This window comes from Pyxicephalus adspersus, chromosome Z (assembly GCF_032062135.1).
Source record: "Pyxicephalus adspersus chromosome Z, UCB_Pads_2.0, whole genome shotgun sequence".
Lineage (NCBI taxonomy): Eukaryota > Metazoa > Chordata > Amphibia > Anura > Pyxicephalidae > Pyxicephalus > Pyxicephalus adspersus.
Genome location: NC_092871.1, coordinates 66293987 through 66318814, shown reverse-complemented (window position 1 = coordinate 66318814; position 24828 = coordinate 66293987). Strand labels below are relative to the sequence as shown.

Here is a 24828-nt window from a genome sequence, read left to right as displayed (position 1 = left end):
GAAATTTGAATTGAGGGGCCTTTTTGGCTTTGCCCCCAGCACATCACTGTAGGCGGATAGGCAGAGCATGGGGTTTTCAGACCTTGTACACAGTTTGTTGAACGCTGAAAAGAATCTAATACATTGACATTGCTCATGTAGCTTTCCTCTTGCAGTGTGACTATTCTCCTAACAAAGGGGAATGGCTGGAGATTCTAAAGAAGAAAGTAGGTAAGCCTAGTATGGCGCCTATTTGGGGCCAAAGTACCAAGTTCGTAAAAACTGACACAGTGGACACAAAAATACCTACAGCATAAACAAAAATGTGGTCCAGGCCTGTGGTCACAGCTGTATTTGCACCCCAACTTCCTTTGTCCAAGATGCTTAACTTGAGCTATACTTTAAATAGTTACATACATATCTTAATTTCATTGTAGCATGTCTTTTTTTTCTTCATTTTACTTAGCCCAGAACTGATAGTGTTGTAAGGCTGAAGCTTTAACTTTTAATAGTTATTTTTACTTTTTTGTGTCTTGTGTTTTCATCTGTTTTAGGTTAACCAAATTTCAGTGCACTTCTAACATCTGGACCCAATGGCTCTTGTTGGTGAAGTGCAAGTGGTGCCTAGTGGCAAGGTCTACAGACAGATCTTTGATGCAGAGGTAAGGTATAAAATACAAATGTAGAGACATCCAATGTTATTTTCCTAATGCCATATAGAGAAAATGATCAGCAAGACCGGGTAAAGCCATCAATGCAACAATATTTAATCAAGAATTGTTCTTTTACTTGAAACTATAGTGAATACATGTTAAATCCAAACTGAATTTACAGTTAACATATAAGTACACTTAAAAACAAGGAAATGTTACCTTGTATCTCCCCTTTCCCTGATCTACACTAACCCACCTTCCTCATCCATTAATTCCATGCTTAACGAATTCCAGCAGCCACAGTACCACTGTTTGTTTGCATCCAGTGCAGCAAATTCTTCACTTCCCTCGCCTGCATTATAGCTCTATGGACTTCTTTGGGACCCACCCCCAACAAAGCCCCATAAAAAAATCATAGTAGTCTTTTTGCAGAGGCCCAGACAGAGCTCCCCAACCTTCAGGGACTGTGAACTTTGCGGATTTTAGGACTATAGGTTTAACTCAGAAGGAGGTGTACTAGACCTATATAGAGAACACTGCTTTAGCAAGGGGACTTCTCTGAAACTGCTGGCTTTTCATCTTAGAATGTGTCTGCTTTGTAAAGAAAAAAGATCAACAATTCTTTGTGCACATTTTGTTTTAGTGATCTGGAATAAATTTAGCAAATGAAACTAAAGTTTTCGTGGGCTCTGAAGTGAAACAAATTTTTTTTTTCTTAGTTTTGCATAGTGTAATGGATTTTTAGAAAAAGTAGTTAACAATTACTCTGGACAGGGGAACCCACTGCATAGTTTAAAAAATTTCATTTCAGATGTCTGTATCTTTATATCTGCTGGCTGTTTTGTGACAGATTACATTTCTATATATAGCTGAACATTACTTATAAAACTATAGATGTAGTGTTAAATATCATTTTGTATACACCTTTCCTGATATGTTGTGCTATATATTATTAAGGTCCAGCTGGTGCGGTCTCTTGGTGAGGTTCGTGCTCGAACAACACAACATGGAATTAATTTGGACAGTGCAAAGATTCCTCTGGTTCGAGAAAAGATACATTCAGCTGGATTGCTGTCTTATAGCCAGCTTCAGTGGGTGGACAGTATGCCATACGATTCCTACACTGAAAACCCAGTTTTGTACAGGTGAGAGGAAAGGGGGGATTCCTGTTTTACAAACTAAGGCAGGCTTTGAGATGTTTAACAACGCAACATCAGTTTAAACTTGTTCAACAGGTATAAAGACAGTGTACATACATATAAGTGAGGACATGTTCTCTTCATCTCCTATGCTGTTTACAGATATTCACTATCAGAAAGTTAATATTTGACCAGTGTAGACATGCTTCTTCATCCCCATGTAACATGAAGACAAATAGGGTTGGTTGGAAAGCACTGTAATAGCACCTTGTGGTACCTGCTATACAGCATAACTTGTACCATGGTTTACAATAATAATAATAATATGTAAGGTAATTTATTGAAATACCTGTAATAAAATAAAAAGCAATAGAGTACATATAACAAACATATTTCCAAAATACAATATATTTTAAAATGTGAAAAAATTATTTCCATTTTTTAACATTGAAAATTTTCTCTGCTAAAGAGAAAAACAGACCTGAGATGTTACCATTATAATGAGACAGTGCCCTCTGGAATGCGTCTCTTTGACAACCCTATGCTCATCTTACCAAAGTTCGTTTACTGCTCCTTTCTCTCCAAAGACATCCACAATATTGGGCATTTTTAGTTATGGAGGATCTGACCCCCACACATGTTACAGTTCTCAGGGTCCAGCAGCTTATCTCTAGATCTGAATACTGACATGGGACTGGAAGAGTAATGGAACTATACCACCAGGTTCATGATACCAGTCATTTTAGTGGTGGTTGCATAGAAGGAAGGTGCAGCCTGAGATTACTGGTAGAGTAAGTATGGTATACTCCAAAAACACTTCAGGTCAAGGTGAAAATGGGATTTAGTAAAGGAGTAGAGGATGTTTAGTTTGCAAAGTAAATTTTTTCTAGCTTAGTGAATTGTGTAAAGCCGAGTTTACTTTTAATTTTTGTTTGTACATCACTAAAGTCCACATGTTTTTTTATAGTTTCAAATGTTGGGCTTTAAATTAACTCCTTTTTTTCATCAAAACACAAAATGACACATTTTCCTCTTGTAACATGTAAGTAACACTCACCTGACTCTTGTCAGCTTTACAGCTGCTCATTGATCCTTTTTGTGCTGAAACATGCGCTTTTAAACCTGATTGGATACTTTCTTAATGTTGAACCTGTCACTATATACAGCATATACTTAAGTATATTTATTTACTATGTTTAACATGTATAGTTGTTATTATAGTTATATTATGCATTATTTTGTTTTATATGTACAAGTCTCTAAAAGTTTTTTATGTTTTAGGGATAAAACAACATCAACTTTAGGGAAAGTACATGAAGGTGAACATGAGATTGCAGCAAGAGAAGTGAGAGGTCTATGTGATGTTATTGGTAATTTATTTTTCTGTTTTTTTTGTTTAGCCAGGCTTGTGATGCATTTATCTCTGCCAAACACCAAAGCCAGGTTCATGACCTCTATTGCCATTTAGCATTATAGCTTGAAAATACCAAAGCCAGGATCATGACCTGTATTTCTATTCAGCATTATGTCTTAATCAAGATATCAGCCCTAGTGTGTTTATTGGACAGTAAATGGTACTGTGCAATGAATTAAATCTTGGATGTTCAGGTTCCTTATACTGTTCTATTTAACAATTAAATGTTTTCTTTTTTAATAAAAAAATATTGTTTGGATTTATTTTCCTTTCTTTAAAATTGTTATGAATCCAGGAAAATTGTTTCTCTCATATATTATCACTATTCACAGCCTGTTTTAGTGACTGGGGGAAACAAAGCATATGATGCTTCACTTTGAAACCACTTTAACTTTCCTTCACTTCACGTTTCTTTTACTAAATACTGATCAGGGTAAAACAAAAGAGCCAAATCCTTATCTCTAGGTGGTTGGATATTGTCGACCCAACATGAATATAAAATGAAAATGTTTTTCTTTTTAAATTCATAATGATCAGGGTAATATGAAACTGGTGACCGTCATATTCCGGTTTCTCACTGTATGAAAAATGAAAGGTAAAATCTGACCAGGGACCCCCACCCTTCATTAACAATACCAGGCCAGCCCAAACTAGTGGGGGATTTATACAACTGAAAGTACTCATAATGATAATCACATAAAATCACATAATGATAAAAAATTATAGCATTCTTTACTTGGTATGCATCCTAAAGACCCTAACTTCAAATGGGCTTTAAAAAAAGGCATAAAATAACCATTCTTTTATCTATACGTTATTTATTACATTGGTATATCATTTGCATCATAGGGCCTTTTTATATTGAGTATAATTCTTTTTCCTGTTGCAGTTCCTGAAAAGAGTGACAGTGGCATTTTGCAGCGGATCACCACAAACAGGCAAGCACGGCATGAGAAGGCGGTTTGTGATCTGCATAAGGAATTTGCTGACATCAGCAAGGTGATGAAGGAATAAATACATCTGACTGAGCTCTCTAACATGCTTTTGTTTCTCCTTATACTTAAGTATTGCTTCTTTTAGGAAATGGAGGCCTTGGTCCTGAAAGCTTTAAGGGATCTCCAAGAATTTATGTCAGAGTCCGATAGAAAGATTGACTTGTTATTTCAGCAGTGTGAACAAAAAAGAGACAACAAGGCCCTAACAACAGTGGTAAATATGTCCTTTGCCTTCACTTCTAAAGCAAGTTACTCTTCATAGCAACCCTGGTGCTCATATCATCATATCTCTTTGCAACATTTGTAGTTTTATAATAAAGAATCTGATTTCAACATGGTAAAGGCAACATTTGGTTTAGGCCACTAACTCCTATGCCACTCTTCATTTTTATTTCTTAAGGAAGCATTCTTTTGTAGTTAACAGAAGGCAGCTGGGAAATCTGATATGATTATTTGATATATCAGTGTAGTGTTCAGAAAGATACAAGGACATTATATTTCTGTAAATACAATTCTGTTTGTTCTGCAACTTCAGAAAACTTACCTATGTTGGAGTCCTGTTTAGGTCAGGAGCCTTCCCAAGAATCTAGGCACAGGAGTCACAAATACATATGTGAAATGTGTGGGACATATACACAGGATACATGTTTGCTTCATCCATTATGTATTAGGCATATATATGCCAGTGATGGCTTGGCTCAAGCACACACTGATTTCGATATTGGTAGTTTTCTTGTTTTTCACGCTGATTTTTTTTACTTTTTAGTTTTTAAATAAATTTTGGGGTCATGGAGTTGAAGAATCCTCTTGCAGGAAAAAGTGGATAAGATGCACAGAGAAAACTTTGTTTCAGCTGGAGAAGAAACGTTCAGATCAGGTAAGTACATAATTCTGACCTGTTGGATAATATGTACCAACTGTTAGAGTGCAGTAGATTAAGGTTGAGATCTCTGTAGAAGGTAAAAATCAGAGTTTAGACTGCCTGATTCTCCTTTTAGCAGAGATCACATGAAAAAACTTTAGAGGCTTTTGGTCACGTCACCACCATGTAAGCACCTGCAGTATTTTCAACATAAAAAAGAATTACGGCCCTAACGTTTAAGTAGTAAAAATTCTATTAACTTTCATTGAGCAATTGACTGAAATGCAAGCCAAGTAGGTCAAAAGCATAATTTTTGTCAAAAGTTGTGGTTGCTATTGAAATGCATCTAAATAATATTGGCATATGAAAAGAAATGCTTGTGGATACTTACTGTTAGTTAAAAGTAAAAACCTTGGAAATTCAAATTTATATTTTGTATTTGATTGGATACAAACTTGCGTATCCAATCCAATACAAAAAATAAAAAAAAAATAAAATAAAAGTAAAAACCTTGGAAAACCATGGCACTTTTTTATTGCAGAGGACAGACCGCAGCTTAACAATCTATAACACGAGTCAATGACAGTATATGAGTTATTGTGTGTGTGTGTGTGTATGTGTATGTGTGTATATATATATATATATATATATATATATATATATATATATATTTATATATAAAATCACACACACACATTTAGGTCCATAAATATTTGGACAGAGACAACTTTTTTCTAATTTTGGTTCTGTACATTACCACAATTATTTTAAATGAAACAACTCAGATGTAGTTGAATTGCAATCTTTCAGCTAAAGTCTTTTTTTTTTTCACAATCACTTCATTTCAGGTGCTCAAAAGTAATTGGACACTCAGGGGCTATTTCATGGGCTGGTGTGGGCAATTCCTTTGTCATGTCATTATCCATTAGGCAGATAAAAGGCATGGAGTTGATTTGAGGGAGGCAGGGGGGGGGTTCTTGTGTGTTGGAAGATTTTGCTGTGAACAGACAACATGCGGTCAAAGCTCTCCATGCAGGTGAAAAAAAGCCATCCTTAAGCTGCAAAAACAAAAAAAAACCTATCCAAGAAGTTTATACAATATGAGTGGCAAAGTCTACAGTTTGGCGAAAGATACAAAGCACTGGTGAACTCAGCAATGCCAAAAGACCTGGACGTCCACGGAAGACAACAGTGGTGGATGATCGCAGAATCATTTCCTTGGTGAAGAGAAACCCCTTCACAACAGCCAACCAAGTGAACAGCACTCCAGGAAGTAGGCGCATCATCGATATCCAAGTCTACCATAAAGAGAAGACTCCATGGAAGTAAATACAGAGAGTACACTGCAAGTTGCAAGCCACTCATAAGCCTCAAGAATAGAAAGGCTAAATTGAACTAGCTAGATTGCTAAAAAAACTTCTAAAAACGCCAGCACAGATCTGGAAAAACATTCTTTGGACAGATGAAACCAAAATCAACCTTTACCAGAATGAAAGTATGAATGATAAAAAAGTATGGAGAAGGTGTGGAACAGCCCATGATCCAAAGCATACCACATCATCTGTAAAACATGGCGGAGGCAGTGTGATGGCTTGGGCATGCATGGCTGCCAGTGGCACTGGGACACTAGTGTTTATTGATGATGTGATACAGGACAGAAGCAGCCGAATGAATTCTGTGGTGTTCAGAGACATACTGTCTGCTCAAATCCAGCTAAACGCAGTCAAATTGATTGAAATATTAGAGATAAACAATGACCCAAAACATACAGCCAAAGCAACCCAGGAGCTTATTAATACAAAGAACTGGAATATCATTGAATGGCCAAGTCAGTCACCTGATCTGAACCCAATTGAGCATGCATTTCACTTGAAGACTAAACTTCAGACTGGAAGGCCCACAAACAAACAGCAACTGAAAGCCACTGCAGTAAAGGCCTGACAGAGCATTAAAAAGGAGGAAACCAACAAGCATCTGGTGATGTCCATAAGTTCAAAACTACAGGCTGTCATTGCCAGAAAAGGGTTTTCAACCAAGTATTGAAAATGAACATTTTAATTTCAGCTTTTTCATTTGTCCAATTACTTTTGAGCTCCTGAAATGAAGTGATTGTGTAAAATAAAAAAAGGCTTTAGTTTGTCACATTTTTATGCAATCTTTTTGTTCAACCCACTGAATTAAAGCTGAATGTCAGCAGTTCAACTGCATCTGAGTTGTTTCATTTAAAATTAATTCTGGTAATGTACAGAACCAAATTAGAAAAAAAAGTTGTCTTTGTCCAAATATTTATACATATATGTGTATATTTATTTGTATATATATATATTTACTCTTTGGATAACTATATATTGTTTTTTTTTAGGTCACTGTTGTGTTGAAGGAATTCACAACACTTTTGACGGAGATTTGCTATCTTGTGCCTTCTGATTTGATTAGGTTTATACACAAGGAAGCCATGGTAAGACCTTCAAATTAGGGTTTAGTAAACCGCAGGAAGATTATAATTGTATTATAAAAGTCAGAAAGATGTCTCAGTATGCTTTATTATAGGTTCCACATCCGGAATTAGCAAACTTTCCACAGTGCATGTCCGTTATCCAGCCTTCTCCCATGTGGCTCTGTCCTGTGCAGTCTTTAAGTTTGTATGGGCAATACTGTAGTGGGCTCAGGGAAAAGGTGAAACGTTGACCAGCGTGCACATTTGTATTCATTTGTGTAGTCTCGGGTCACGTAAAGACGTGTCTAATGGCAACAAGTGACACAAAATAAATGCTGCTAAATTTAGGACTGCTCAGCGGGTAGTTTAACCCCTAACTGGCATATGTCAGTCTTCAGTTCTATAGAAGTTAGCTAGTCCACTACATACCATTTAGGTTACTCTAGTTTGTGATTCGTTTTGTAGTTTGTGTTGTGTTAACTCAGTGTTTTTTCTTTATACACCTAGATGATTAATCAAGCCATACTTGCAAACCACAGAGCAATTGCCAAGCTGTCTCTTAATCTGATGGAACTAGAACTGAAAAGGGAAGGGGCACAGCATCTTCAGTGGCAAGACCTAACAAAAGCCTGGAAATCCCATGAAAAAGAAAAAGTGATAACAGAATTCAGGTAATGTTCAGATAAAGTCATAAGACTCCATTAAGCTATAATGATCACTGTTGGCATTTAAAAATGTATATTTAATCAATGGGAGCTGAAAATACCAATTGACATAGTTGATATTACATGGCCTATAGCCTATTGCTATGCCCCTATATTTATTTTGGTGTCCACATTCTTGGTCAGCAACCTGTGATTGTGAAGTTGTTTGCTTTAAAAAAATATAGAAAAATTAATACCTAATAAAGAGAATTTGTATTTTTGCTACTTCCCAATTGTAAATATTCCAGTTGGCCCACTGATGTGCAATCTGTAAGTGGGCAATTGCAGTTGAGTATCAGAATTAAGCACCTAGATTATTATTAAAATTGACTAAAAAGAAAGATTTCAGTTCAATCCATATGATTTCCTTCATACATGATACAATTCTTTGTTTTATTATAATTTGTTCCACAGGCTGTTTGCAGAGAAGGAGATGAACCAGATGCCTATTAGTGTCAAGAGGGAGACCGACCTGCTGATGGATCAGCAATGCTCACTACTTGGCAGGAGGCTTCAGCTTCTGTGTTCAGTCAGGTACTAAAAAGAAATAAACACCACTCATAACTCTTAATCGCTGATCCTCACTGTTAGGCATCATTAGTTTTTTATGTAGACTCTGCAAGCAGTTTAAGATACAAAAATCATTTGGGGTCACAGTGATGTTTTGTGGGGCAGAGTGAGTCTGTCACTCCTAACTGTTCCAAGTGCTAACCTGCTAATGTCGCCATTGTGGCAATCCAACAACATGGTTACGTGCAAAAATAAAATCTTTATCAGTGGAAGAACCTACTTCATCTTGTTTATCTTATCTTTTTACAGATGCTCTCTTTACTTTTTTTTCTCAAATTCAAAAGCAACTTTTCAATCATTTTTGTTTATTAAAGCTTTTATCCCCATATCAGCAAAAAACCGTGTCTCAGAAAATATCTTGAATTTTTGGGTCTTGGACAAAGGGCTGAAACTAGATAAAGTGTGATTTTATCCATTGTTTACACTCCTCCCCCAAATGGTCCTTAGATGTGGTGGCTGCAATTATTTTCATTTTCAGGAAAATTTTTAGCAGGTACAGAAAATACCTATAGACCAGGGGTGTCAAACTCTGGTCCCCAGGGGCCAATATGGCTTTTTTTTTTTTTTGACCCTCCAAATGAATCCTGAATATGAACTGCAGCTGGCCCTCCGCTGCATTGAAATAGAGCCGCTACTATGAGTGGCGCCGCATTGAACTGTTTTATAGACGCAAGTAATGTAGGGAATTTTAGTAGCACCACTATTTCAATGAAGAGGGAGTTCCAGGCCCACATTGGCCGCGTCTGGCATTTCCAGCACTTACCCACAGATGTTCTTTTCCTTGCTACTTGCTACAAGACATGGATTTGAATGGTTTAACAGAAAAAAATTGTTATTATTGTTATCCTGTGCAAAAAGGTTACCACTGAAATTTAACTCAGAAGGCTACAAATAGAGAAAGAGGCATAAGATTTTTTCCCAAATAAAATAAAAAAAAAAATTCTTATGCCTCTTTCTCTATTATCGGCTTGTTCCAGATTGAATGTGAAGCAAAACCTCTTTGTGTCCGTATGAAAAGGTTTTATATCTAATGAGAAGGACAAGATTGGTCTGCAACTTTGTCTAATTTTTTTCATTTTGGCCCTCTGATAAAAATGCAGTTTTCTTGTCACTTCCTGTGAGCTGCCTTGAAATCATACTGTTGCCTTATTTCTGTAAATTACTAATCTTTCACTCCTTTAAAACAATTATTTCCTAAAAGGAATTGCAGTGGATCTATTCTAAAATACTATTCCAGGATTCCTACAGTGAATGTTTTAAAGGCTAAGCACCTGATCATTGGTTACCAAGATCATATTTCTGATTAGCAGATATCATGGAGGCCTTTTACACAACTCTAGTAGGGTTGTAAAGTGGTTTACATCAAGATTTTCTCAGGAAAAGTTTAAATCTGCAAAAAATTGTAGTTGTCTAGCTCTCCAAATCTACTGATCATTTTTACATGTGGTGTCCACATATATTTTGTTGAGTTGCCTAAATTTGTTACAAGTTTATTAAAGCTTAGGTATTCCTTAAAAATAATTTGTAGACTACAAACTTACAACATATCTCTAAATTCACTGCTTTACTGCTTCACTGCTTTTAGTGATTTCATACCTGAGACCTGTACAAAGACAGCAGTATCTGAATGGCATGAATCTCTTCTGGCCTTAAATAAGGAGATAGGTAAGAGGGAACAGCTGTATAAATACTGCAAACATAATTCAAGTTGTCTCTCTTATTTCCTTTAATTCATCTCTCATTTTTATGCCCCCTTACTTTTCCCATCTTACTTGTTCCCTCCCCCTTCAGTTTTCTCCCCTCCCTCCGTGTTATGCTGCCCACTTCTTTTCTCTCTCTTTTTTTCTTTCTGTCCCTTTCAATGTAAATTGTATCATTAAAAAAATATCTGTTACCTGTCTTTTTTTATTATAATATAGAAGTCTTTTATTCCTGGCGTTTATTATGTACTATTCCTTACTAGATTTTTGTTAACGGGCACATTGTTTAAACACTTTAGTTTTTTGTTGTTTGTTGCAGAATCTGTAAATACACAGTTCTTATACAGACATCGCAATCTCCAGAATGATACCATTCAACGATGTACAGCAGCAGCAGAAACATGTCAGGTGAGTACTGTACCCTTACACTAATACAGCTGTTTGTTTAATTATCTGATGGCCAAGTTGCATTATGAATTTATTACATTTTGCACAGTATTGAACACAACTTGTACTTTTTCACTGCTGGTTAGGTATAAGTGATTGCAAACAAACAGTGTATCATCACTTAAAATATTGAATGATGCGTCACATATGATTTTGAATAATATTACAAACAGAAACAATCTGTCATTTAATCTATCTTTATTATGACTGGTTGGCTAACACAAGCAGATATATTTCTTCTATTGATCACAAATATCAGGAAAATTCTACCACCAAGGACCAATGTGACAGCATCTAAATCATAATATAAAAAAAGAAATAAAAAGTTTGCATCATCGTAGTTTACATATAGTAGGTCAGGTTGAAAAAAGTCATAAGTCCAATAGGTTCAACCACTAGGTAAATAAACATATCCCAGGTATAAAACCCTATGGACATATTTGGTCCAGAGAAAGGCAAAAAAAAACCCTGGTACAATTTGATTCAACGGTAAAAAAATTCCTTCCTGATTCCATGAGGCAATCCGATGTTCCCTGGATCAACAGTCTGTTATCTTTACTTTAAATCCTTAAAACCCAGTTATGTTCTGTGCTTCTAGAAAAGCATCCAGCTTTTTCTTAAAGCAATCTATAGTAGTCACTGAAAATTCTTTCTGAGGGAGCCGATTCCACATTTTCACAGACCTTACAGTGAAGAATTGCTTCCTTATCCGGAGCTTAAACTTCTTTTCCTCCAGACGCTAGGAGTGCCCTCTTGTTGTTTTTAATGATCTCGAAGTGAATATTTTGGAAGTGAGTTCTCTATATGGACAGTTTATATATTTATACAGGGTGATCCTATCCCCCCTTAAACATCTTTTCTAAAGGGGGAATAGATTCAGTTCAGCTAATCTTCTCCTAACTCCATTCCTTTTAATAATTTATTTTTTCTTCTCTGGACTCTCTCCAATCAATGTCCTTTTTGTGAACTGGAGCCCAAAACTGGACTGCATATTCCAGATGTGGTCTGACAAATGCTTTGTACAAGGGCAAGATTATGTCTCCATCTCTGCAGTCTATACCTCTTTTAATACAAGAAAGTACTTTACTAGCTTTAGATATTGCTGTTTGGCATTGCATGCTGTTATTAAGTCTATGGTCTACCAGAACCCCCAGATGCTTTTCCATTTCGTTACATTTGCATAGCGTTACATTTGTCCATATTAAATGTCATTTGCCACTTGGCTGCCCAATCAAACAGTGCATCCAGGTCTGCATTATAGACATCCTGTATGGACTTAATTATTTTACATAGTTTGGTGTCATCTGCAAACACAGAAATGGTACTTTTAATGCCAAACTATATAATTTATAAAGATGTTACATAGTAATGGTCCCAACACTGAACCCTGGGGCACACCACTAATATTCTTAGACCATTCAGAGTATGAATCATTAATTACAACTCTCTGGATAACGCTTTTAAGCCAGTTCTCTATGCATTTACCGATTGATTTTTCTAAACCTTTTGACCCTATTAACCGTCTGTGGGGTACAGTGTCAAATGCTTTAACAAAGTCCAAATACACCATATCAACTGCTATTCCACTGTCTACATGTTTACATCCTCATAAAGAGAGAGTTTGTTTGAGAACTGTCTTTCTTGAAGCCATGCTGACTATCACTTATAATATTTTTTTCTAGCAGAAACTCCTCTATGTGGTTCTTTATCAAACTCTCTAGGACCTTTCCAGCCATGGACATTAACCGGTCTGTAGTTACCTGGTAATGACTTTGCTCACTTTTTGAAGCTAGGAACCACATTGGCTCTACACCAATCAATCGGTACCATGCCAGTGACTAAAGAGTCTTTAAAAATTAAAAATAATGGCTTTGAAAAAACCGAGCTCAGCTGTTTGAGGACACGTTGATGTAATTTATTGGGTCCGGGTGCTTTGTCAACCTTAATTTTGCCCAACTGTTTCTCAATCATATCAATTTTGAGCCATTGTGACTCATTTAAGGCAGTGACATTGCTATTATGAATTTCAACTTGAGCTATGCCATTTTACTTTTTGTACACAGAGCTACAAAAAGTGTTTAGTAAATCCGACTTTTCTTTATCCCCAGTTACCAACCCAGAGACATCCTTTAGGGAGCCTACATGCTCAGATCTGATCTTTTTGCTATTAATATATTTAAAAAAAAATAATTGGGGGTTTCTCTTTCCTTTGCAATTTGTCTTTCCTTTTGAAGTTTTGCACATTTTATCTCCTTTTTACATCTTTTGTTTTATTCTTTATATTTTTCAAACGATGAAGGTGATCCTTCATTTTTATATTCTACATTCTACATGTATATTTTACATACAGCACCGTTCATGCTCTATGTAGAGGGGAGGGGGAGAGCGACGGAGCGGCACCCTGCTGCGCGCTCTCCCCTTCCCTTTCATTAGGATCGGCTGTCGTCCATCGTCCGTGGATCCGGCAGGTCGGTCGTCCAGACGATGGACGACACCGACTGTACACACGGCAGATTTTCGCCCGATAATTGGCCGATGCCGATTATCGGGCGATAAAAATCTGACGTGTGTACGTAGCTTTAGGATTCAACTCCTTTTGTTTGCAAATTCCTGTGTTTTCTAACTCCACTTTTAACCAGCCAAGAGTGAGCAAGCTCAATGTGAGTCTGCCCAGAACATAATATTACCTGTGAAACCTTGACCATTCCCCCTTAGAGGTCAGCAAGGAAAAAGGAAGAAAAAGCTATTTAAAACAAAACTGACAGTCAAGCAGACACAACCCACAGACACAATGCGCAATTTCAGAAAACTGTGTTTTCTAACCCTACTTATAACCAGTCACTTGTTTCACCAGCCAAGAGTTAGCCATGTGGTCACAAGGATGTATGTGCAGCACAAACTTGTGGGAAAATTATGCTTATGGTATCAGTGGCTCAAGGGCTTGCAGTATATCTTAACTTTAAAACATTAAGAAAAGTTTCTTTAGGCTACAATCCACATAACAAAGAAAAAATTATGCCTGGATAAGTGTAATGTATTCATAGAACTAGAAATACTCAGGTTTTTTAGAGGAAATCATGATAGCTCATGGGTTTTATTACTCATAAAAACAGAAATGTAACAGCCAAAGCCGAAATATAGCAATATATCTGGAACTTCAAAATCTGCAAAGAGTCTCTATCTTGCTTATCAGAAGCCTGCAATTAGCATCAGAGTGCATAGAAGGGTATATTCATTATCTACATAACGTATGTATCAATCAGTATATGTCATATTGTTGCTCAGCTCTTTTTCGGAATTTGATTTGTTTGTTTTCATTTCCAGACCCGGCTAATTAATTTGGACATCTGCTGCAAGAATGAAGCTGAGTCTATAATGACCAAAGAGCTTTTTCCAATCACTGAACAATTCCAGATAAGATATGAGAAAGAACAAAAGCTTTTCTCTGTATGTTTTCCAGTGCAAACATTTTAAAAGCTCTGATAGTACAATTTCTGTATAAGCTTGCTATGTTACAGAAAGCCAATATGATTTAAAAAAAGTTGCAACCCTTTTTTGCTTAGACTTTTTTGTGGGGTTGTGTCAGACAAAACATGGGTAATATAGTAGTTTTTAAATTAGGTATATTTGTGCAAATAATGTTATGTCTAGTACACATGGCACTATGCAAGGATAAAGGTGCCTATACATGTACATTGTCTTAGGTGAAATGTCATTTAGAAGTCTGCCATTAATTACCTCTTTTGTTACTGTGGGACGGATACAGTGGAGTTCACTAGTTCCCTTTGTATAGAACAGGGGAACACTGTCTGTACAGCCTTTCTGAATCTCTACTTGAAATGATCACTAACAATTGTCTCCTGTAACAGTGTTATAATTAGTGCCTATACCTGGAATAACTCCCAAGTATTCCAAGTATTGTTAACCCTTCCTCCCCCTTACAATACCTTCATCTTTTTTTGTCCCCAGAAAATCTTTGTTTAGGCATCATTCAGGATTTTTCTTTATCTCCTAGAGTAAAAGGCTGCCCATATGCAGTTCCAGGGTCTGTACTGTAGTTTTTATAGTTTTACATGTGCATGCAAATGACTTACACAGGTCAGCCCTTGCCTTGTCACAATATTCAGTTACTTTCCCAGACTGCACCAAGCATAATAGAAATCTAATTTATATATTAATATTATTGATTTTGGAAGTAACTGTATTTTATTGATGCTCTATATTTCTGCATACAATAATTTATTCAAACAGATTGGAAATTACTGGTACATCTGCTTAAATTCACTTCTTTTTGCCTAATGTTTTAGAATGCAATAATGACTGTATCAAAGCAAATGGACTCCCATACAAATACATTATTTAAATATGCCAAAAAAGCAGTTCATCTTTGGGATGTCTTGCAAATTGGACTCGCCCAACAAGAAAAGATCCTTCAGAAAACAGTAGATTACTGTCGCAAGAAGCGTGATACTGAAAATCAGGTATGACCAACCCCTGTTTAATGTCGAAATCCTTTACTCCAGGGCTGGATATTATCTGCTTGTACACAACTCAAAATTGAAATTGGTTTTTGGATTATTACACTTTGCATTATGCTCAAAACTTTCACAGTTTGCTCACTCCCTTGTGCTTTTTACATACAGAAAAGAGAGACCAACCTTGATATTATTTTGGAAAGTCTTCGGCAGGGAAGTACTGTTGAGCAGCTGCGTGCCCTGTTGGGTAAAGCCTTGGCATGCTTGAAGGACATAAAAGCTGGGTAACAGTCTGAATCTTTCTAAACAATGTTTTGTTGGTGAAGTTGTTTGCGTCTGAAATTTGTGTTAGTAAGTCCCTATACATCCATAAAATGAGTTAGTTTAAAAATGTCTTTTTGTTCCACTGTCAGATCCTCTTCTGCAAACTGAAATTCTGCCCTGGAACGATAAAGATTGGTGTTGGTGTCAGGATAGGCAGGGCTTATCATAATTTACACAGATGTGAAGGCTTCTTGTTCAGCCTTGATCAAAAGGGGCTCCACAGGAGTACAGAGATTTAGGTTTAAGTGGTACTTTCAAGCATCACAAGCTTACTGCCTTTAAAGGTGAATGCAAGATTAAGTGAAAAGATTATTCTGTCAGTGGGTCTGAACCCATACTGCAAGGGTTAAAAGCTCATGTAGTTTATGGGTACAGGCATAACCATTTGTACTTACCTTATTCCTCACATCACAATCTGCATGTACAATACATAACTGCTGGCTTTGCATTGTCCAAAATGACGTAGGAATGCCTGTGCCTGGCACAGCAGTGAAGACTTCAAAACGGCTTCAGTAGACTGATCGCACACCAGTAAAATGAAACTATACGATAAAAGAAAAAAAACATACAATCAAGCAGGTTGTTTATTGCATAGGGGACAAGCAATGTCCTATCTGCAACAAAACCAATCCTATGTGTCTGTAATATTTTCTGAAATGTACTTTGAGGTGCTCAGCTCAGTGTATGATGCTGGCTTTTCCAGTTTACCCAGGCTGCCAAGAATGAATTAACTAAACTGAATTAATGAATTACCTAAATTATGTTAATAAATTATAAGATGTATTATTCTGCCCTGGCAAATCAAGAATCAAGATGGCCAAATACCGGAACCCAGAAGAAAATTGGATGGAAGATGGTGATGTATGTGATGGGACAAGGACAGATGAGTGTAAAAAATTGCAAACAGGCAGGCAAGTTTATTTTATTGCAGAAAGAACATCACCTGTCTCCAAGTGTTCCAAAAACCTGCCTGATCACAATTTTTTATATTTTTAATGTTCAGTTCCCTTTTTAAGAAAGAGATGGGGGTAAGGTATAAATAAGTCTCCTCCTCTTGTGTCATTGTATCTGTTTCTTATTTGCTAACCCAATTTAATAGACAGTGCTGCATAAAATGTTGGCGCTATATGAATACAGTTTATTAACAATATTCAGTAAAGCTTAATCTTCTTAACCTAGATAAAATAAGCATTTAACCTTTGCAATGTTGGAGTCCACCCAAAAAAATTTATTTAGATAAGACTTTTTATCTCCTGTGGATATCAGAAAGTATCCTGCCATATTTCCTAGCTCTCGTGGCGTAGTCCTAAAGTTTTGTTTTTTTCAATTAGTGCTCTAATAGAAATATGGGACAGTGAGAAAATGTGTCAGTTTGAGCGTGTCAGTGTGACTAATACCAGCAATTAGATTCTATGCCTTTAATCTTCAGTTAATCTTCCCTGCCTTAGGGCAACAAAGACACTTTCCCTGCCTGCTAGTTATATATATGGTAAATCATTCTGTCAATCAACAGGTACATGAAATTTCATCATGATCAAGTTGTTGTTGTAGAGGCCTATCCTGCAATGGTGCGGAGTGAATTAATGTCATACAGCTCATCTGTAAGCAAATTCTTTTATGTCCAAGAAGTATATGGACAGGTAAGGCAATTCGACAGCATACACATGTAAAGTTTTCATTACTGGAAACCTGTTCTGTTCCGTTGAGAGGGGAGGGGGGATGACAAGCAAGTGGCACCCTGCTGTGTACTCCTCTGTTTACTGGTATAGTGGTTGTTCACGATCGGTCATTCATGAATCTGTTTTCACAGATCCATAGATTACATTGGGCAACCGGTGTACACATGTCAGATTCTTGCCCAAGACATGCATGACTGTTTGTCCAAGGCAAGAATCATCTGACGTTTGCATAGCCATGGCCAGGCAGCATCTGTTTCTTCATAGTTGCAGGCAATTAATAGCTTGCCTATTTTGTATTGTGCTATTCATCTGTATTCGCTCCCTTCTACAGCAGAAAGTTCAGTTTTATGTCATCCTTTAAGGCCCCAAACGATTCTGATCCGTCTCATTCCCAGACTTAAGTCTGGTAATGCCAGAGAGAATGTCCGAAGCAAAATTAAAATAATAACCTATAAATGTATATTTTAATAATATAAATTGAAATAAAATGCATTACTATACTTCTGAGGCGGAGCCTACAGCGGTGTCCGCATCTAACAGCATTCCGACGGGACCCGCTGTAATCTTCTATCATCGGCAGTGGGAAGGAAAAAATTTCACACCAGCCACCACCAACGTGTAAAGCTTTCTCTGCGGAGTCGGCAGGATCCTCCATCGGGACGCAACACTCGTAGATCGGTGAGAGTCGGTGCCCGTGAAGTAGGCGTGAGTAGGTGGCGGCCATATTTGCTGCGTGGCCAGAGCACTACACTTTACACAGCAGCTACCAAAGCTTCTTATACTTACCTCATCTCTGAAAGCTTATAATAAAAGCTTATAATATATTGTTGGCTGGCTAAATGTTCTTCTGCTATATCACAGAATAAAGGATTACCTGGGACTTGCCCTCCTGTATTGTCAAAAGAAATTTAAACTCCTGCAAAGGGACTTACTTAATGGAACCATTGAATTGCTGATACCTACCTTCCACATCTGGCTAACCCCTCTAGCTTTACATTGTGCTCTTGTTTAATTACTGTCTCTGGCTTACATAATACAAGAATCTTTTGACAGGACTGTGTTTCCTTCACTTGCATCAGTGTTGCTGCTTTACTACGATTTGTTACCTCTACTGCGGTGGTGTTTGTTTCATTAATCCATAAGGGGATAGAGCAGGGAGATCACCTGCCCATTCTCAAACAGGACAGGACTCTAGTCCATCGCCCATGGACATGTCTAACCTAGCAGACACACCTATTGGCTCACAGGTACATTCCTCTTCTACTGTACAAGAAGTCAACAACCTAGTGTTACCTTATTTTGATACAAAATTTAACAACCTTCAATCCACCCTTGACGCAACGCTCCAGCAGATTTCTAGTAATACTTCTCGTGTATCTGAACTGGAGGATCAAGTACTACAACACCAATCCACAATCGCCAACCAACTAGCGTCACTGTCTGAAAAATATGAGGATCCTGAAAACAGAAACTGGTGTTCCAAACTGCGCTTTTTGGGAATTCCAGAAACGCACAAATATCCAGACCTTTTAAAATTTATTACAGTTGATCTGATGCAAGCTCTTCATCTGGAACCACTGTCATCTCGCATAGTTGAACGCATACATCGTATCAGTCCAGGGGACTGCATCTTTATTGTAAAACCATGAGCAGTGATCGCGAAGTTTATCCACTACATGGATAAGGAACGCATCCTGTCTACCTACAAAAAATCTGGCACTCGACAGGTCAATGGATATAAGATACTCATCTTTCAAGATTTCTCTGCAGTGGTCATGCAACAACGACAAGCTTTATCTCCTGCCTGCAAGTTTCTGATTGAACAGAAAATAAGTTTTGCCTTATTCTATCCGGCTAAGCTCAAAGTTACGATCGATGGGTTTTCTTTGTTACTGGATGACCCCGAATCGGCCCTTTCTCGTTTGCAAGAAGCCCTGACGTCACCCACTACTGATGTTTGGCCAGGAACGTAACTATTTTCTGTCTATGTTTTATGTGAAGCACATATTTTATGCTCCCTCCTTTTGTCTTTTTATATGCTTGTATTGAAAATAATGCAGTAATATAGGTTAAAAATGGGGACTTCTGCAGTTACTTTGCAGAATATTGCTTTTTTCTTGCTGTTTGTCAATTTGTAAGTTATTTACGCAATAGTCAGCAACCATGTTTGAAAATTGTTGTAAGATGGTTTAAGCTATGTGCCTTCCCTTATGCAGGGAATGAGAAAATGTTCTTAGATCTACTTGAAGGTTTGGGTTGGTGAGGAGATAGCATCCTCCTACTCCAAGAAGAAAAGAGAGGTGGCTATAATCTTTCGGAAATCATTAACTTACCAATTACTTGATGTCCATATAGACCAGAGTTCATGCTATTTGTTATTAAAAATGGTTATTCAGGATACCATCTACTCTTTCCTTAACATCTATGCAACCAATCGCCCTAATGCCCACTTTTTCATACAGATTTCAGAATTACTTTTATCAGGTGATTTTCCAAATCTAATAGTAGGTGGGGATTTTAACTTGGCCCCAGATCCTAAAGTGGATACATCGGAAACACACTCTGCTTCCCGCTCGAATGTTTTATACAATTTTATTGAATCATTGTCACTCATAGACCCCTGGAGAACACACAATCCAACCCAGTGAGATTATTCCTGCTGGTCCAAGGTACATAGGATTTTTTTCCATATAGATTTTTTCTTAACCCTTGACTCACTCTTCCACAAAATCTTGATAATGGTGTATCAGCCGATCTTTTTATCGGATCACGCCCCAGTATTGATGAAACTAGAATTGGCACATCCAATTGCTCAATCCCTTAGATGGCGTTTCTCCACATACTTCTCCTCCCCAACATTCCAATCTTTCTTACCTCCTGGGCTAATTTCCAGGATGACAACATCCAGCATTGGGAGGACCAGGTTTTGCTTTGGTAAACAGGAAAAGCAGTTATGAGAGGCCAGATTTCGGCCTATGTAATTAGACAAAGAACAGAAAAAAAAATTATGCAAGTCCTTATATGACAATGTTGCGGCAGCTCACAGAACTCATATACTTGATCCAACGGACGGGCCTGGTTGCAAGCAGCAATGATTCTAGATAATCATTTACACAATGCATTATCTAAAGCATGCAATACTAAGTATAAATTTTATAGATGGGGGAACAAGACCGGATCTCTCTTATCTAAGTTAGCGTCTCCACAGAAACCCAAACATTCCATTCATACATTACGAAATTCCTCGTATATCAAATGTCACAAACAGGATGACATCAATATTATCTTTGGCACTTTCTATACACAAATTTACTCTGCTCAGTCTCCTGCAGAAGCTGATATTGCAGCGTTTTTACAAAAAGTAAATTTGCCTACTCTGTCAATGTTCCAGCAAGAATGCTTAAATATCCCAATTTGCATTGAGGAGATTGCAAGAAATAATAAAACCCTTCCCTTAAATAAAACTCCAGGCCCATGGATTACCGGCTGAATTTTTTAAACCACTGGAATCTTACCTTTCTCCCTTACTGTTAGAAATTTATACTGGTATATTAGATAACCAAATATCTTTTCTAAATTTTACCCAAGCCCACACCTCATTAATTCCCAAACCTTATAAAGACACTGAATGACCCTTCATCCTTTAGGCCAATTGCTTTACTTTTGCTACACTGATTGTAAAGTGATGGCGAGAATTATGGCAGGTTGCTTGCAACCTATGCTGCCCGCTCAATTGACTACTCATCAATTGGGATTCTTCAGAAATCGACACATTTCTATTGGCATACGTACAGCTATTGCTGCAACCACACTTAAGTATAACAAAAACCATGTGCTTCTGAGTCTCAAAGCAGAAAAAGTGTTTGATAAGATATTATGGCTGTATCTACATTCATTGCTCGCTTAGCAATAGACAATTTGGCATGCGCTTTCAAACTTATAAAGTTTTTATATAACCATCCCACAACCCATCCTACTGTAAACAATCAGCTTTCGCAACCTATTGCCATGCATGGTAGCACAAGACAAGGATGCCCCTTATCTGCCTTGCTGTTTACACTCGGACTAGATCCCTTATTGCGTATTTTAGAAGTACACTCTAGATTCCCTGGTATAAAGTTTGGTTCTGTGGAAATGAAGATTACTGCTTTTGCAGATGATATCCTGTTGTTCCTTGCTAACCCAAAAGAGTCCTTACGCTTCAATATGTCCACGCTTCAGAACTTTCAAAAAATTTCAGGTTATACTGTAAATTTTGACAAATCTGTGGCCCTTTTTCTGTTTCCCAAGCACAAACCAAGCTGGAGTTCCTTATTCCCATTTCAATTGGCTAGTTCTATTTTAGGTACTTGGGAGTACTGAGTCCTAAAAACCCTGCAAAACTTTACATGCTGAATCTTACAAAAGCTATACTTTCAATGCAGAACAATTTTAAAAGGTGGGCATCCCTTACACTTTCTTTTATGGCACGAGGAGCCATTCGTGCTATCCTTCAACAAACCACGAAAAATGGTGGATTGAATGTACCAGATGTGGCTCATTTTACATACCCACAAGGAACTCCTGCTGGAGGCAATACAATTGAAATCTTTAATTTATTCTATGTGGCAATTCTGGCATTTCTTACATAAAATAGAATCACTTAATGCCCATGCTGATTTTACACCTGGATATGCCTCTTCATTGTTAACAACATGGGCCAATCGAAGTCTTACTTCAATAAGATTACTATTTAATCCCGACACAAGGTACCGTATTTTCCAGCGTATAAGGCGACTGGGCGTATAAGACGACCCCCCACTCTAACCAATCAGTTGGGGGTCGTGTTATACGCCCAATATTGTACTGGTCCTTCTGCCTGTCAGATCTCACTATTGTGCAAAAACTGAGAGGCAGAAGGAACAGTGCAGTACTAGTTCTAAGGAATGAATGGGCGCGTTCCTTCTTAATGAATGAGCGTGTTCTAGTGGAGAGCCAATCCAGGCTCTCCACTGGAGAGCCAATCCAGCTGTAGGTAAGTACCAGTACCCGGCGTATAAGACGACCCCCGACTTTGGCACAGATTTTTCGGGGTTAAAAAGTCGTCTTATACGCCGGAAAATACGGTATATTCTTTTTCAGAAATAAAAAATCGGTTCCCCTTTATGGCGGACAGTATTTTTTTTACTAATCCAAGTGAGGGTGTATGCAATAAGAATTGTTCCCACAAAAGCTATCTCTAAATTTTGAGTTTCTTAGAACTGATCTAAACTATGAAACTTCTGGGGTGAGCATGGCAAAGTGGCGGACACATTTTCCTAATTTACCAGTCTCAAAAATCCTGCAAATGTTCAGACTATCCTGGAAGGCTATTCCAGGAGTTCAGTATAGAGAAATGTTCTTTCAACTTTTCCATAGGAATTACATCTCACCTCAAAGAGCCTATTATATGGGTCTCTCACATGGGAGTGCATGTTTTAAATGTGGAGCCCAGACGGCTACACTTTATCATAATTTCTGGGAATGCCAAATAATTAGGCAATTTTGGAGGCAAGTGGTACAGGTTAGTGGAGTTAAGGGGCGTCCAATTTACTAGGGGCACCAAACGATTAGCACTTTTTACTCTCAGCTATTGCTAAGAAAACTATTCTGCATTGCTGGTTAGAATCCATTCCCCCAATGATGTGTCTCTTTATGACTAAGCCACAAGAACTATTCAGAATTCAATGGATGGAGGCTTCTTTCCAAAAAAAAAATTTAAAACTCAAATATTTTTTGAGACATGGGAAAATTTTATTGACACACTAATCTTAGGCTAAACAAAACCAAATTGTACAACTGTTTCCGTCACACCACATGGTACTTCAAAAGAAAATTAATACATGCCCCCCGCTATTGTCATGTAACTTTTAGTTTTTTTAGTTTCAGTCTATTTTGCTGTAATACCATTATTGTATAATTGTTGTATGGTTCTTTGACAAGTATTGACCTATTTCATGGTTTACTATAAAATCGTGTAATGATCACACTAACAATGCAAATGTTGTATCATCTGTTTTATTTTCTTATATTCATGTTTACTGGTTGTAAAAAAAAAAAGAAATGTCTGTAATTTATTTTTTTACTGTTAACCCCATAAAAATATATATTTTTTTTTTTTAAAAAATGTATTACTACATAACTATACCACATAACTCATGTTTTGCTTTTATCTTCTATCAATTGCACGCAGATAACCTTCTACTTTCCTTTTCTGCCACTGTTTTATACTAGAATTCTAGCTCCTCTGATATATATTAAAGTTTTTTTTTTTCTTTTGTAAAGGTTATGCCTCAGAAAATTGAAGAATCAGATAATAAAGTATTTAAAGGCTACAAAACCACTCTTCTGGAACCTGGAATAGCTGACCTGGAGGGAAAAACTATAGAAATCACAAGATATGCATCACAGGATAATATTGACAAGTCTGGTGTTTCGTGGGATTACCCTATAGAGATCACTGGTGTAAAAACCCCTCAACCACCTGAAGTAGTAAACACAGGGGCCAATGAAGGAGGAAGCATGGATGAAGCAACCTTTCTGGTATCCAGAGAAAATGAAGATAATGTTACACACACTTATGAGCATCATGAAGTTTTGGAAACACCTGTGAGCACTAAGACTGAGGTATGTCAGGTTAAAAAATACACTCCTGTGTTCTGGATTAGGTAATGATAACTTGATAATGAAAAAGAAAGTTCTTAGTAATGCTACTACTGATAATTGTTTTTTAGACTCAGATTGCCACCAGTTACATGACCATATGCTAACAGATAATATCTACAAAACTTCTTCCTTTAATTCTAGCTACCACCAACGGAAGAGTACACAGAAACTCCAAGGGTAGATCAGAGCTTCGTAACATCCGGAGGAAACACATATACTGTGCTGTTATCCAACAAGGAGCAAAAGAACAAGTCTACTGTGATAGACCAGCCAGACAATGTGTTCTTCACTGAGCCATTAATAGAAGAGGCAAGCCTCCTTGATATTAACCTGTTACTGGTGCCGGAGCATCTGATTACTGAGCTGAAGAGCAAGTGAGTCTGCAATACATAATATTGATTTTTTTACTGGAAATAAGTAATATTTTAAGCTCAATGGAACACAGTAGAGGTGCCTTATTTGGCTAAGAACAATAGTTTTAAAACTTTTTCTAGGAAAACTAATGAATATGGACGGTTTTATTGCTTTTTTTTTTTTTTATATATTTTTTCTACTATTCATACTAAAAACACTGCATTGCAAATGCACATTTAACAAAGGTTTTGAGCATTTCTATGAAGAAATAATTTGAGAACCTTATTAGAGTGACATCCACCTATATATTTCTTTAACTACGCAGGCCACATCCCTTACTAATGAACTGTTAATGAAAAATGTACGGTGAAGGACACCAACAAGTATTATTTTTATAAAGCGGACTTTTCAG

The 24828-nt window shown here is 37.1% G+C and overlaps 1 protein-coding gene across 1 annotated transcript in view; it reads left to right on the top strand.

Moving 5' to 3' along the window:
* LOC140344423 (coiled-coil domain-containing protein 180-like) overlaps window positions 1-24828 on the top strand; it is a 65250-nt gene that overhangs the window by 189 nt on the left and 40233 nt on the right. Inside the window, exons 2-18 of the mRNA XM_072431543.1 lie at window positions 534-641; window positions 1590-1777; window positions 3053-3141; window positions 4075-4184; window positions 4266-4394; window positions 4947-5057; window positions 7405-7500; window positions 7987-8150; window positions 8598-8717; window positions 10339-10418; window positions 10773-10861; window positions 14225-14347; window positions 15208-15381; window positions 15544-15659; window positions 17213-17339; window positions 23682-24023; window positions 24204-24436. Coding sequence (XP_072287644.1) covers window positions 573-641; window positions 1590-1777; window positions 3053-3141; window positions 4075-4184; window positions 4266-4394; window positions 4947-5057; window positions 7405-7500; window positions 7987-8150; window positions 8598-8717; window positions 10339-10418; window positions 10773-10861; window positions 14225-14347; window positions 15208-15381; window positions 15544-15659; window positions 17213-17339; window positions 23682-24023; window positions 24204-24436 — 2360 coding nt within the window. The 5' untranslated portion in view covers window positions 534-572. The remainder of the gene's footprint in view (window positions 1-533; window positions 642-1589; window positions 1778-3052; window positions 3142-4074; window positions 4185-4265; window positions 4395-4946; window positions 5058-7404; window positions 7501-7986; window positions 8151-8597; window positions 8718-10338; window positions 10419-10772; window positions 10862-14224; window positions 14348-15207; window positions 15382-15543; window positions 15660-17212; window positions 17340-23681; window positions 24024-24203; window positions 24437-24828) is intronic.